The sequence below is a fragment of the Natrix helvetica genome (genome assembly GCF_964273705.1).
Source record: "Natrix helvetica genome assembly, chromosome: Z".
In the NCBI taxonomy this organism is placed as follows: domain Eukaryota; kingdom Metazoa; phylum Chordata; class Lepidosauria; order Squamata; family Natricidae; genus Natrix; species Natrix helvetica.
The window spans coordinates 109,229,300-109,243,595 of NC_138554.1; the positions used below are offsets into that span (position 1 = coordinate 109,229,300).

The window sequence follows — 14,296 nt, forward strand, 5'->3', positions numbered from 1 at the left end:
TGTAATTTAATTAACTGCCAATTTTTTAAATTTTATTACTACATTATTATGATTATTATTATTCTGGAATCTGAGGGGCTACTGAATCTGTCAGGGAAAGATTCTCAATTTCCATGGAGATGTTATGTGCCAAGTTGCAGTTGGTTCAGGCCAAAGAATATAAGAAATAATACATCAGAATTATCTCTTGGTAAGTGAACTTTCAGCTAAACACTTTCATTGTACACACACCATTGTGTCATTTTTGCCTTGTTTGCTGGACTGTATATTCTTTATATGCTGCCTCATACAATTTTCTCTTATTCTGCTATAATCGGTACTAGTTGAGAAAAACCAATATTTCTTTAAAACCTTTTTCGGGGGAAGGAGCCAAATTCAATAAATGGGGGCATTACTTGGTATTCTAAATTGTAGTATAGGATTACTTGCTATCACTAGATTGCAAATCATTATTATTTGTTCTGTTTCAGAAATATCTGTTTTATTTCTGCACATTCTGTCTTGTGGAACTAACAAAGTTGGTAATCCCCACAGAAAGAGTAAAGATGAAAAATGTGCTTTAAAGCAAAAATCTTTATTTTACAAATTTAACTTAGGAAAGCTGCCAATAATGTTCTTTATTTAAATCTTTTTAAATGTAAAATGTTTTCCACCTGCTGATAACTGTTGGACCATAGCTATCTGAGAGCTTTTAGTCAACATTTGAAATTACAGGTGGCCTGCATAATCGAATTACCATATTTTTCTGATTATAAGACGCACCAGAATATAAGATGCACCAAGGTTTTGAAGAGGCTTTTTTTTTAAAAAAAAGTACGTAGTGAGATAGAGGGATAGAGAGGACAGAAAGAGAGAGAAATACAGTAGGTAGGTAGGGATAGAGAGTATGTAGTTAGGTAGGTAGGTAGGTAGGTAGGTAGATAAAGGGATAGAGAGAGAGAGAGAAATACAGTAGGTAGGTAGATATGGAGAGAGTGTGTGTAGGTTGGTAGGTAGAGGGATAGAGAGAAATAGAGAGAGAAATACAGTAGATAGTTAGGAAAACAGAGAGAGAAGTTAGGTAGGTAGGTAGAGGGATAGAAAGAGAGAGAGAGAAATACAGTAGGTAGATAAGGTAGAACCGGCTGAATACCACCTCCATCCAAAAGTATGTACAAATAATGGGGAAATCTGTTCATCTTTCTTGCACCTTTATTTTAGCTGGGATACCAAGAATCTCTCTTCATTTGTTCTCATTAAAGACTCTATGGTCTTTAATGGTCAATGGATAGTGACTTGACCCAAGTCATCCAGTTAAGATCCATAGATGAATATGGATGAACCTGGGTCTCCCTGATCTGGTTTGATACTTGAGTCATTTCCACAAAGCTTAAATGTGATACCAAAGTTTAAATAGCAAGAAATTAATGTTTGTAAAGTTTGAAAGTAACTGACATATTTTACGAATATTAATTTCTTGCTATTTAATCATGATCTTTTTAAAAACCATTCCAATAAGAGTGGTCTTATTGGGATGGTTTTTTAAAAAGTGTACCTTACCTTTATCTATAGACTATCTTTGGAGGGGTTAATGACTGGCATATCTATTCTATACTTCATTTAAATCAAGCTTATTATTTAACAAGACAAAGCATTCTGCTTTCTTTAGAAATATCAGAAAGGTATCTGACTCCAATCATTGGTTGTTCTATTTTAATGGATTTTTGAAAACATTTTAATGGATGTATTGTAAATATTATGTTAGTAACCCTTTTCGGTCAGGGTTGGTTGCAGCAATCACATCCAGAAAGCACACACAGGTAACTGATTTAGCAGGATTCATTAACTTATTTTATATATAATATAACACATGAAGTAAATACATATACTAGACCAATGCAGGTTTTCCAATGTGGTAGTAAATATAAGAAAACACAAGCAGAGGAAAGAACATTTTTAGTTTCAGTTCATAGCTGCAGACTAGTTTAGAACTCAGCACAGATGTTAAGCTAAGGCACACCCAGGCTCCTTGCTGTCTCCTTGATGCTCATACAGCAAATACTGTTTCAGTTTCCAAACAGTCCCCTTTGGCTGACCTGTTGCCATGTCTATTCCAGTCTTTGAAGATTCATACACTGACATTTTCCTCATGCCAATAAGAAAAAAATTGCTCTATGAATGAATAAATTTAAAAAAAAGAATCAGGATTCTGACAGAGGAATTGCTTTAAAGATAGGATACAACATTTACCATATTTTTCGGAGTATAAGTTGCACCGGCGTATAAGACGCACCAAGCTTTTGAAAAGGCTTTTTTTTTTAAAAAAAGTAGGTAGGTAGATAAAGGGAGAGAGAGAGAAATACAGTAGGCAGGTAGGGAGGAGAGAGTGTAGGTAGCTAGGTAAAGGGATAGAGAGAGAGAGAAATAGAAAGAGATAGAGAGAGAGAAATACAATAGATAGGTAGGGAGAGAGAGAGAGTAGGTAGGTTGGTAGGTAGAGGGATAGAGAGAAATAGAGAGAGAGGGAGAGAAATACAGTAGATAGGTAGGGAGAGAGAAAGAGAGAGTAGATAGGTACGTAGGTAGAGAGAGAGAGAGAAATAGAGTAGGTAGATAGGAAGAGAGAGATAGTAGGTAGGTAGATGTTTCCAGGTGTATTTGTCCATGTGCTGGAGAAGGAAATCGCTGACAATCTGCAGCGCCTAAAACTTTGTTTCTGCTGGCACAACACTTGATCAATGTAATTCTCATCAATCAGTTAAAGAGCTTTCCAAAAGGGAAAAAAAAAACATTTTTGCACTTTGCAAACCTCCCCATTCATATAAGCCTGTAATCTCTTATAATTATTTTTGAGTCAATTTGCCTATTGGACAGACCTGTTCTACCTCATTTCTTAACGTTCCATTCATATGTAAGGATACCTATTCTTAGTAACCATGGCTATCCCGTTCCAAGTGGGGTCCCATCCCCTAGCCCAGCCTGTGAAATCCTCTATCCTTCCTCCATACATACACAGTCCTGAGTTTCATGGACATAGATCGTAACTCCTCCCAATTTGCCTTTTAAGAGGCCACTGGTTACACCTTCAAGATCATCTCAACGGCCTGCGAAAATGGGCCCATTTTGTTAAAAAAAAAGCATGAATAGCCTTATGGAGGCTTATAGAGTGCTGTTGGGAGCAGGGGGGGGGGCAAAAAAGGCCACTTTTTTGCTCATTTCTGCCCTCACCAGCCCCCAGAAGCTCTTTGAAAGCCTCCATAAGGGTATGCATATCCATTTTGGTGAAGGGAGCGGGGCTTTGGGAGGCAAAAAAATGCTGTATTTGGTATATAAGATGCACCCAGATTTTCAGCCTCTTTTTTGAGGAAAAGGTGCGTTTTATACTCCGAAAAATATGGTATTTCCTTCCTTCGCATCCCATGAACATTCCACACAAATGTAATAGTTTCTAAACAATAAACATAGCAATGAAGTATAGGCAATAGAAAACCTATGTCAATAGCTATAGAAAATGAAGGACATACTTTTAAGATTCTAGTAGGAAATCTGTTACTAGTTACTACCGTAGTGGGAAATCTGTTACTAGAGTATATGTTTTACTCTAGTGTTTACATTAAATAGGATTTCCTCTTTATAGGAATCATATTAAGGACTGGAAGTCAAAACAGACAAATGTATCAGTTGAATATAGACACTGAAGTGGAATCAATTCATATTCTGCCTGCAGATTGTAAGCCTCTTCAGTTTGAGAATAACATATTTATTTAATGCATCACAAATCCTTAAATTATGGATGAAGAAGAGTGCCATTTTTTCTATCCCAGCTTTCTTCTCTTATTTACCATATTTTCCGTTCTATAAGACGCACCCAACCATAAGATGCATATTAGGAGGAAAGCAAGAAAATGTGAAAAAAAAATCTGCCTCTGCCTCCCAGCATCCATCCGGCATTCATCTGGCTAGCGTCCTTGCAGAAAAAACCTGGTCAGCTTCAGCACATTATCACAGCATGTGGCTCGCCAGGACTCTGTTCCTTTGCATCTACCACTGGTCAACTGAGCTGAGCTGCTGCTGCCGGGAAAAACGCTGGAGCCTTCACTGCCGAGCAGCTGATTAGTGGTTGGATCAGCCTCCCAGAAGCTGATCAGCTGTTTTAGGTAGCAGGGATCAGTGCTGCCTATCACTGCTGCCGTCATTCAGTGGTGCCCAATTGGACGGTGGCATTAGTGGTGGCAGCGATAGATGGTAGCAGTGATACCCGCCATCTAGAACAGCTGATTGATGGTATTCTGGGAGACTAATCTAACCACTGACCAGCTGCTCAGCAATGAAAGTGCCAGCCGCCGCATCAATTTCCCTCCCCGTCTCAATATTCACTCTATGAGACATACAGACATTTTCACCCACTTTTTTTCTGGGGGGGAGAGTGTGTCATAGTGAGAAAAATATGGTATTTATCATCTATCTATCATCTATATCTATCTATCTATCTATCTATCTATCTATCTATCTATCTATCATCTATCTATCTATCTATCATCTTATCTGTATACAGATTTTTTAAAAATGCATAATTTCCAATTATTGTGTTTACTATTTACAATATAAAAATCTAGAACAATAAAATAATAGAGATGCCATACAAAAGAAGAAAAATAAAAATCTTACAAGGGCTCACCATCATTCTTCCCCGCAGCCTTTGAAATTAACCAAGTTTTCTGTATCTTCTGGAACATCATCAGACTAGAAACCAACAGATGTCTGGATATACCATTCTAGAAGGAAGTTGCCATGAAAAAGGTGTGCTTTTGGGATACCTCTGATGATATTATTTAATCTGTTGAATGCAAAGTTCTCTTTGAACTTAATATTGAAATCCAGTTACTGAACTACCCAAGGGTATCTGCAAGAGTGCATCTATAGCAAGATTTTTACTATAAAATAAATGTGCAATTTTTTTTTCTTGCAGTGTTGTATGTAGCTATAATAATTATTAATAACAAAAGTTATTCACTTTTGTTAGTTAAACCTGGTGAAGGAAATACAAGGAATAGAGAATCTTACACTACTGGTATTCAAATCCTACTCTATTTTGGAGCAAGTCTCATTTAATAGACTTCTACTTAGTTTTGAATACACACACACACACACGCACACACACACATACACACAGAGTAAGTTGTAGCATTCTCACTGATGGAATGAAGATACTTCTATCAGTGAGAATGCTATAACTTACAATACTTACACATTTTGCATGGCCCTTTTGAACCTCAGGTAACTATGATTGTGAAGAATGAACAGTATAGATTTCTGTCTTTGGGTAGAAACAAATTTTAAAAGGGTATAGTAGCATAAATATATCACATAAAAAATACTTCCCCGATAGTACTTTTCATGATGACCTCACTTTTTTGCCAATATTCTACCCACTCCATGTGTTCCTTGGCCATCACAGGTTTGCAGGCCTTTGTCAAAATGATTCTCAGCTTAATTGACATTAATGGACAGCAATCCCCTGGCACAACATCCTCTAGAGTTGTTATGTAATATTTTTCATCTTTTTTAGCTACATGACCTTTAATTTTTAAGACTAAAAAAGCTAAGAATTATAGACTTAAATAAAGCTGACGTAAGTGAATGCTGATAATTTATAGAGCGTCTTGCTTGCAACCCTAGGTCGACACCAGGCAAGGGGACAGAATGGTTAGACTTCTTTGAAGTCTAGGCTGAATTATTTTTGATCACCTTAGTTATTTATTATCATAGTGAAATACAATGATATTTATTTTCAAGTAAAAATACTGAACTATGTAGAGGTCAATGGTAGATGGGACGTTTTTTTTCCTGGATGAGTCTCTATACCAAATCATACAGGATGGGAAAGTATCTGTTCGACACAAGAAAAATTTAGATACAATTTTGAATTCACACATTATGCTAAGATCTAACGTAACTTGGTTGTTGCTTAGCATATTATATAAACTCAACAATTGTGGTTTATAAGTCATTATTTATGGCTTAGCTGTTTGACCTCAGCCAATTTTGACTTATTCTGTAAACAGTGGATAAGGAAACGATTCTTATAATATGTCGATCAAGATATACTTTGTGATGTTATAAAGCAGCTTATGTTCTTTGAGTGCTTGAAATCAGTAGGAGAGTTTCCACTGAGTATGCCAGGTGTTGGATGGTATATACTTTATATAAAATATACGTATAAGGAGGGAAAAGTACTCAACCTTTTCATCCTGTGAGATATCAATTTTGTAGAATTAGTTTATTATAGAATTGAAAAAATGGAAATTCTTAAAATAATAAAAAGTAACCTGTTTACTAACTTTTTTGTATTTTAAAATAATTTCACAGTTTTAGAGTACCTTAGAAACATACAGCTGAATCACAAGTTGTATCAGAAATGTTGCCTTGGCCTTCTTAAATGGCAGTGAAGTACAATTACTCATAAGAATTAGGCCACAGGCATTTTTCTTTTTATAATAACAGCATTTGAAAGTATAATAGATATATAAAAATGATGCATTTGGACAATATTAAAAAAAGAAAGAAGTATTATAAAAGTGCTTGAGCACTGTTGCTTTAAATCTTAACCAGATTTATCATCTTTGAAAAATATCTACTTAGAGACATTTGATAACATTGCTGATTTCTATTAGAACAAAGATAACTTGACTCTTCAAATGGTGAATAACTTCTCAGAACACAAAGTTCAGTACTCTTTGTTCAAAGTAAATTGCCCTTTGTAAAGTGTTTTATTTGTGAGGCAGAAAATCATTCTACCTTTCTTGAAGAAATTTTCCTGGTGGATTAAAATTTGCAACCATAGAATTCATCATGTGATCCAACAACCTTCCATTGCTACAATACTAAGCCATAACAGGTGAAGCCTTGACTCACATAGGAGAGACTGAAGTTTTGAGAAATAAATTGGGAATTACATTCTAGTTGTCCATCTATCCTGACAGTCTCAGAATGTCAGGAAAGTATACTCTTCTTTTATAGCACTTACAGAGAAGCACAACATAAGATACACAAGCCATGTGCTTTGAGTCCTGAGTATTGCTTAGCTCTGGTTTGATACAATGGTACCCAGCCATGTTCCTCTAAATATTATAGACTGCAGCTTCCACAGTCTCTTGTCTGTGGCCCTGCAGCCTGAAGTAGATATGTATGGAAGTTCTGAACTGGGATCTGTATCTCTGATTTAAAATGTTGTTTAATCTGAATACAGTCATTGGTTGTAAAGGCAGAAAGTTTTGATGTAGTTTACAACTATGGTTTGAATTAGATTAGTTTATCTGCACTTGTATTGTACAAATCCAGATTAATGGTTAAGTAGCAAATCATGGAAAATCTAGCAAAAGGCAAAAGTTGCAGTTTCCAGTTGCAACATACTGTCTACTTTTCAGTGCATGTGATTTGTATTTTTTTTCCTAGCTGAAGAGATGAGGGAAGCAAAGCCTCACACTTGGTTTTTCTTTATTTATTTTTACAAATACAATTTGTATTGGTCAAATGCGGTAAAGTAACCGGGATACAAGTGAGAAAAACTGTTATGATAGATGCTTAGATTTCTTATCCCTGGTTAATAATAAGTTAATGGATTCTCTTTTTTATGTTTATATTTACTTTGCAAGATAAGCTAGTGCACATGAGATTTTTTACTAAGGCTGGTTACCTCTTATTTCTTCTCTGCATTCCCTTTTAAAATTGTTTTATATTTTATTGTTATTTGTAATGCATGTTGCTTTTCAGCGCTAAGATTTCAATAGCAATATTCAAATGTAGCAGAATATCTGAAAGCAATTAGAAGTTATTCCCATAAGTAAAAATTGCCTTCATAGCTCCATCACATCACATAGTCTAAATCTGATTAGAGTTTTACAGTGGAGTTGCATTGAATTTTGAATGATTTTCACATTTCCATTAGTCTTTTTTATCATCGACATTAAGTCATCCTGTCTATCACTTTACTTTTAAAATAATGCAGCCTGCCAGTGAGTGTCAATTAGAGAGGTGACTTTTAGTGATTGTGAATTAGTCTCTTGTTGATATCAATTATATTTTCTATGTTTTTTAAAAATGAAATAAAACCTGAAAATAACTGGATGTTCTAGAAGCCATTACTTGGAGCAGGGTTACTGTATATATTTGTAATCATTAAGTTTTATTCAGCCCTAATATTTTTCTCTTAGAACAAGCCAATCTTAAAATCTCATTGAGCATTCTCAGGCATATTGCTATTAATAATTTATATTCTTATTCTACAATTTATATTTTTATTCAACTTCTGGTGTTAGATAAAACATCGTTATATGTTTAACACTCGGAACATCTAGTCCAGGAGTGCCAAACTCAAGGCCTGTGGCCCGTATCCGGCCCGCAGGGTGCTTAGATCTGGCTCATGATCCACCCTGCAAACAGCAAATCACAGGCCCACAGTGCCTCTGCCAGGGCACATGGCCTCCTTGGGCTCTTTTTTCTCTGGCAGAAGGCTAGCAAAACAAACTAAAAACAAAATCAATGTTTCCCCTTTTGCACTTGAGAGGAGAAAGGGAAAGAGGAAAGACAAAGAAAAAAGATGGGAAGAAAGCAAGGAAGGAAAAAGAAAGAAAGTTGGGAATGAAGAAGAAAGGAGAATGAAGAAGGGAGAAAAAAGAAAAGAAACAAAGGAAGAAAATTATAATGAAAGTGAGGGGTTGTCTGAGGAAAGTCCTGCCTTAGCACTTGGCCACCACAGCCCCCCCCCATCATGAGTAACGTCGAACTGGCCAGGCCCCCCCTGGCCATGCCGTTCGCAGGTCAAACATAACCCTGATGCGTCCATCAATAAAACTGACACCCCTGATCTAGTCTATTATGACTTTGGAGATATCCTTTATTGAGCCTTGATGATGTGCTAGAATGTTTTAAATATTCAAACACTTAAAGGTTTAAATTTACCAACTGAAATTTGCACATTATTCTGTTATAGAACTAGAATATTTTAGTTGGGATGATGAGAAAATGAAGTAGAGTATCCCAAGTTTTTTAATACTAGCTTAGTTCTAGCAAAGGGTTACACATTTGTCTGTAAGATATCATGCCAGTGATATGCATTCAGAAGTTCATTTGCCTGTAAAGCTAGCCTTGAAAAAGTGTCAGTTGGACTACAGAAAAAAATTTAATTTGCTCTGTGTGATTTTACAGAAGTTGCATGGAAAAATAAATAAATAAAACTTTCTAATAAAAAAAGCCAGCTTGCTAAGTTTTTGTAAACATAAAGACGCAAAAATGACTTTATGTACCTGCAGATAACATATTCATGTTTTAAAAACAAGAACAAGAATTCAGAAAATAAACAGATTGGGAAGGTAAACATGAATAGAAATAGTATAAATAAGTATTAAGGTACTTCCTCTCAAAGTTCTTTAAATTTTAAAATCTCTCCTAGAAGGAAATATTTGTAAAATATTTGTAAAAATGGAATATGGAGAATCATTAAAAAGTAATTAATTTAATACTATAAATAAATAAACAGCTCTTTGTGTTTAAAGATCATATTTTAATTAACTTTAAGAGGCAAATTTGGATTTAAAAGTTTTCAGTGCCTAAAAGGATTTTAATTTCTAGTCATAGAAATCAAGTTATCACTTAGCTATAATCAATTTTTTCCAAATATCTAATGCATTTCTATTACTAATTTTTAAATAAATTTAAAAAATGTTTTAATGATTATTTTTAATTAAAAATCCCATTTTAATCCTCTAAAAATTACAAACTCACCCCAAATACAGTTTAATCAAATGTTTTGCTTTATCCCACTATTGTAGTGAAGGATACTGTATGCTTTAATTTTATTAAATCCAGCTGGATCATTAATTTGTTTATAAATTTGTAAATTTACACTTTAATTAAATTAACACTTTAATCAACATTTTGTTAATTCTGAAAAAAGAATCCTAAACTTGTATCTAAACCTTATTTTGCAAAAGATTTTTAAAAATCCATCTAGTGAGTGACTTGATGTTACAGAGGTTCTCAATATTTAAAGAACAGTAAAAAATTAATTCCAAAGTGACTTAGAAATGACAATTAGTCAAATCTTATGTCCTTTGAGGCTGTATTATGCCTCTGGCACTTACACTGAAATGATTTACACTGAAATGAAAAAATCTCAGTTTAGGTATGCTGATTTTCTGGGAGGGCAGTAGAATTAGAATTAATACAAATATGGAGGCGGAAGCCTTCATGGAAAAAAACAAAGCCCTCCTAGATAAAGTGGAGGACACTACACAAGACATGAGAGGTGCCGAGGCTTTGCTGGTAGGCGGGGGGGGGGGGAGGCAACAATGAGAAAACTCAGATCACAAAAGTAAGTCAGAAAAATAGTGCAATTGTCGATATAATGAATCTTTTTGTTTGATACAAAGTAAATGATTGAAATTATTGAAACATATAATGCAAGAATAAGCTGTCAGAAGTTAGCTAAGCAATAACATCTTGTTTATCTTTTTGTAAAAGTTATGAGTCTTGGGGGGAATACCATTTCCTGCACAATGTAGCTGTCAAAATTTGTACACATATCCAATACCCCTTTCCTAAAAAAATTTGTAAAACCAATAAAATTCTTTTTTTAAAAAAAGAAAAGAAACAATCTCAGTTTACAAGGAGGTAGAAATAAGAGTTCTATTATCTTTATCTTTTTGTATGCTTTTTCATTTTCTGTTTTCTTTCATTTAACTTTTATGAAATTGTATAAAACGTATTTGTATAATACAATCTCTAATAAAATTATTGAAAAAATCACAAACAAATCACAAAAACTTTGGTTCCTGCCATGTACTCACAAAGAACCTCTGTCTAGAGTATGTTTGGGCACTCTCACAATCTCCCTTTTACCTGTTGAGATTTCATAGGTGCTCCGCCCGGCCAGCAATTTCAGTTATAACATTGCCCCAAATTCCTCAGAATATCTTTAGTTTACCATGTCCTCATGAGCCCATTTTCTTTATAATTTCTATGTTAATTTCACATTTTGTTGGAATGCATGAATGAAATTTAAACAGCAATTTATTGATGCTTATCCTCTATCTTGAACCCTTTTTCTTCTTACCACTTATCACTTATCAATTTTCCATTGATGCTCATGGATTTGTTCACAACTGCTAGGTTATTGATGTGTAGAAGAAACATAGATACAAGTATAAATTAAATCGATGTGATCTGGAATTGGAGGATTTTACCAGCAATCCCTTTCCATGATCAGATCACGCTGTGGGCTGTGACGCAGAGTTTCATTGCTGGGTGAAACAGTGTTACTTATTGGGTCACAGGAGGTAAGCCTCTCTGTCTCAGGCTTGCCATTTAGAACAGCATATCTCTGTAATTCTAGTGATCCTGATCTTGTTGTCTTCATGTAAGCATTGAATGACCCCATCTAGTAAATACATTGGCCTTGAGTGTTTCTGTTTTTTTAAAAAAATATTTAATAGCTGTTTTGTTTTAACCCTATACTAATCTTCCATAGTAACAGTTTCTGGGTTAGATAACAATATAAATCATATAATAGATGAATATATATGCAGATAACTGTGTTCAGTTATTTAAAAAACACACAATGCATTCATCTATTGGCTATTTTTATTTTACTCCTGTTTTACAGTGATTATTGGGGTCCTTTTATGTATTGGATTTGATTCAGGGGTAGTATTCAGCCAGTTCTGACAGGTTCTGAAGAACTAGTAGCGGAAACTTTGAGTAGTTTGGAGAACCGGCAAATAGCCTGGCCCCACTGCCTCCCAGCTGATCATCTTTTGTTGCCTTGAACAGGAGAACGGTGCTGGAAAGCAGGTTAGTGGGGTGGGGAGGGAATGGGGATTTTGCAATAACCTTCCCCCAGGAGTGGGGAGGGAGTGGGGATTTTGCAGTATCCTTCTCCCGCCATGCCCACAAAGCCACACCCATAAAGCCACACCATGCCCACAAAACCATGCCCAGAGAACCGATAGTAAATTTTTTTGAATCATATCACTGATTTGATTCATGTTAACGAATTATTTCAACAAATATCTTTGGCATGCTGTATTCAGATTGTAGCATTGTGGCAAAATGCATAGGCAATTGGTGGCAAGACCAATTGTGACATTAGTAAATGGGCTGAATATCTGTTAAATTAATAGTGCAACACTGTAAGCTATGAGCATAGTAGATTTTCCTTTCATTCTGAACTATGAGAAATTAGGAAATATGTGAACATTTTTTTCAAAGTACTTTTTCTTCTTACATTAAACTGTTGAAATGATTTGAAAATACCACCTTTCTTCTCTTCAGAGGCATTTAGATATTTGAAGTGGACAAGAAAGTTCCGTGTAACATTTTCTTTGCTTAATTCCGTCAGAGTTTTTTTTAGATCTCTATCAATAAAGATCTATAAAAACTCAAACCTTAGTTTTGTACCCCATGCAGAGCATAACCTTTCATTCCATTTCATTGCTAGGATATCTTTATTATTCAATAGAATAGAATAGAATAGAATAGAATAGAATAGAATAGAATAGAATAGCAGAGTAGGAAGGGACCTTGCAGGTCTTCTAGTCCAACCCCCTGCCTAGGCAGGAAACCCTATACCAGCGATGGTGAACCTTTTTTGGCTCGCGTGTCATAAGTGGGGGGAGCGCAGGGGGGTCATGTGTGGGTGTGCCGCACCCATAATGCAATGCGCGACCCCCAGTGCGCAAGCGCGCACTACAGGTGCTTCCCTCCAATTTTTACATGCTTTTTTCGCCCTCCCCAGGCTCCAGAGGCTTTATAGGAGACTGGGGAGGGCGAAAACAGCCTCTCCTGCCCCCCCTGGATGCCCTCCGGAGGTGTCAGCGAAGCTTCCGGACAGTCCCTGAAGCCTTTGGAGCGCTCAAAACGACCCTCCGAGCAAACTGGAAGTGACTTCCGATTTGCTCGGAGGGTCATTTTGAGCGTTCTGAAGGCTTCGCCCCCCCCGGAAGCCCTCCAGAGGCATCAGGGAAGCCTCCAGACGGTCCCTGAAGCCTTTGGAGCGCTCAAAACGATCCTCCGAGCAAACCGGAAGTGACTTCCGGTTTGCTTGGAGGGTCGTTTTAAGCGCTCCGAAGGCTTCAGGGACCGTCTGGAGGCTTCCCTGGCGCCTTCGGAGCGCTGAAAACAACCCTCTGAGCAAACCGGAAGTGACTTCCGATTTGCTCGGAGGGTCATTTTAAGCGTTCCAAAGGCTTCGGGGACTGTCTGGAAGCTTCCCTGACGCCTTCGGAGCACTCAGAACGACTCTCTGAGCAAACCGTAAGTCACTTCCGTCATTAGGTGGCCTAAGTATTTGAGTTTCATCTTCAGGATCTAGCTTTCAAAAGAGTAGTCAGGGTTGATCTCCTCTAGGACTGACCGGTTTGATTGCCTTGCAGTCCAAGGGAGTCTCAGGAGTCTTCTCCTGCACCATAGTTCAAAGGCCTCAATTCTTTCTTATGGTCCAACTTTCACAGCCATACATTGCAACTGGAAAAACCATAGCAACATAACCATAGTGAACTTAATTGCAAAAGTAAGGTTTATTATCTTCTCTTTTAATATTTTTAACATGTTTTTATTTTATTTTCTGATAATTGTTGTTTTAAGAACACAATCATATTTCACTTTTGTTTTAACTCTGTCCATATTTTTGTCATGGTTCTGTTTCTTATTGGAATGCTGGTACTGTCAAAGGTCATCTGCAATCTTTGTTATTAAAAAATTGTGCCTTTCTGTTCTAGAAATTATGTGGAGCAAAGGAAGTTTTCTTATTAAACTGTTCATGTTTCTTGACGATCTTTCTTTCTATGGCATGAAATTTCAGAATTCTCAGCTCAAAATACCTAGCCAGCAACCCAAAGGGATAAATTATGAGAATTTTATTTCTCAAATATCTGAGGTATGTCAGATTGGGAAAATTTAACCCGGCATTCAAACATGGGTTAATACTTTGACAGATGATTTTGAAGGCCCAAGTAAATAATTATGAGTTGCAAATCAAACAATAGGCAAAGCAGCAGAGTACATCACTCTGAATGCCTTTGTCATTTACATTTTGCAGAATAACAAAGTACACTTAAAAAAAAAAACCAAATCTATTTACAGTTGGTGAAATTGCCAATGATAAACCGTCTACTCTTTAACATTACAGGAGAATATATATGTACCTGACGTGAAGATAGCCAGGAACAACTTCTGTTTTTTAACAAAAAGTATAGTATAGATAAAAAAGAGCAACATGTTCAAAATCCACATATACAGTGTGTTGCCTGGTTACAGTTCT

At 36.0% G+C, this 14,296-nt stretch overlaps 1 protein-coding gene across 2 annotated transcripts in view; it reads left to right on the forward strand.

Moving 5' to 3' along the window:
* SLC25A13 (solute carrier family 25 member 13) overlaps positions 1 to 14,296 on the forward strand; it is a 135,876-nt gene that overhangs the window by 7,161 nt on the left and 114,419 nt on the right. Inside the window, exon 1 of one of the 2 annotated variants that reach the window (XM_081933512.1) lies at positions 4,676 to 4,779. The exons of the other annotated variant lie outside the window; for it this stretch is intronic. Coding sequence (XP_081789638.1) covers positions 4,771 to 4,779 — 9 coding nt within the window. The 5' untranslated portion in view covers positions 4,676 to 4,770. Of the gene's footprint in view, positions 1 to 4,675; positions 4,780 to 14,296 lie in introns of those variants that run through there. 2 annotated transcript variants of the gene reach the window in all.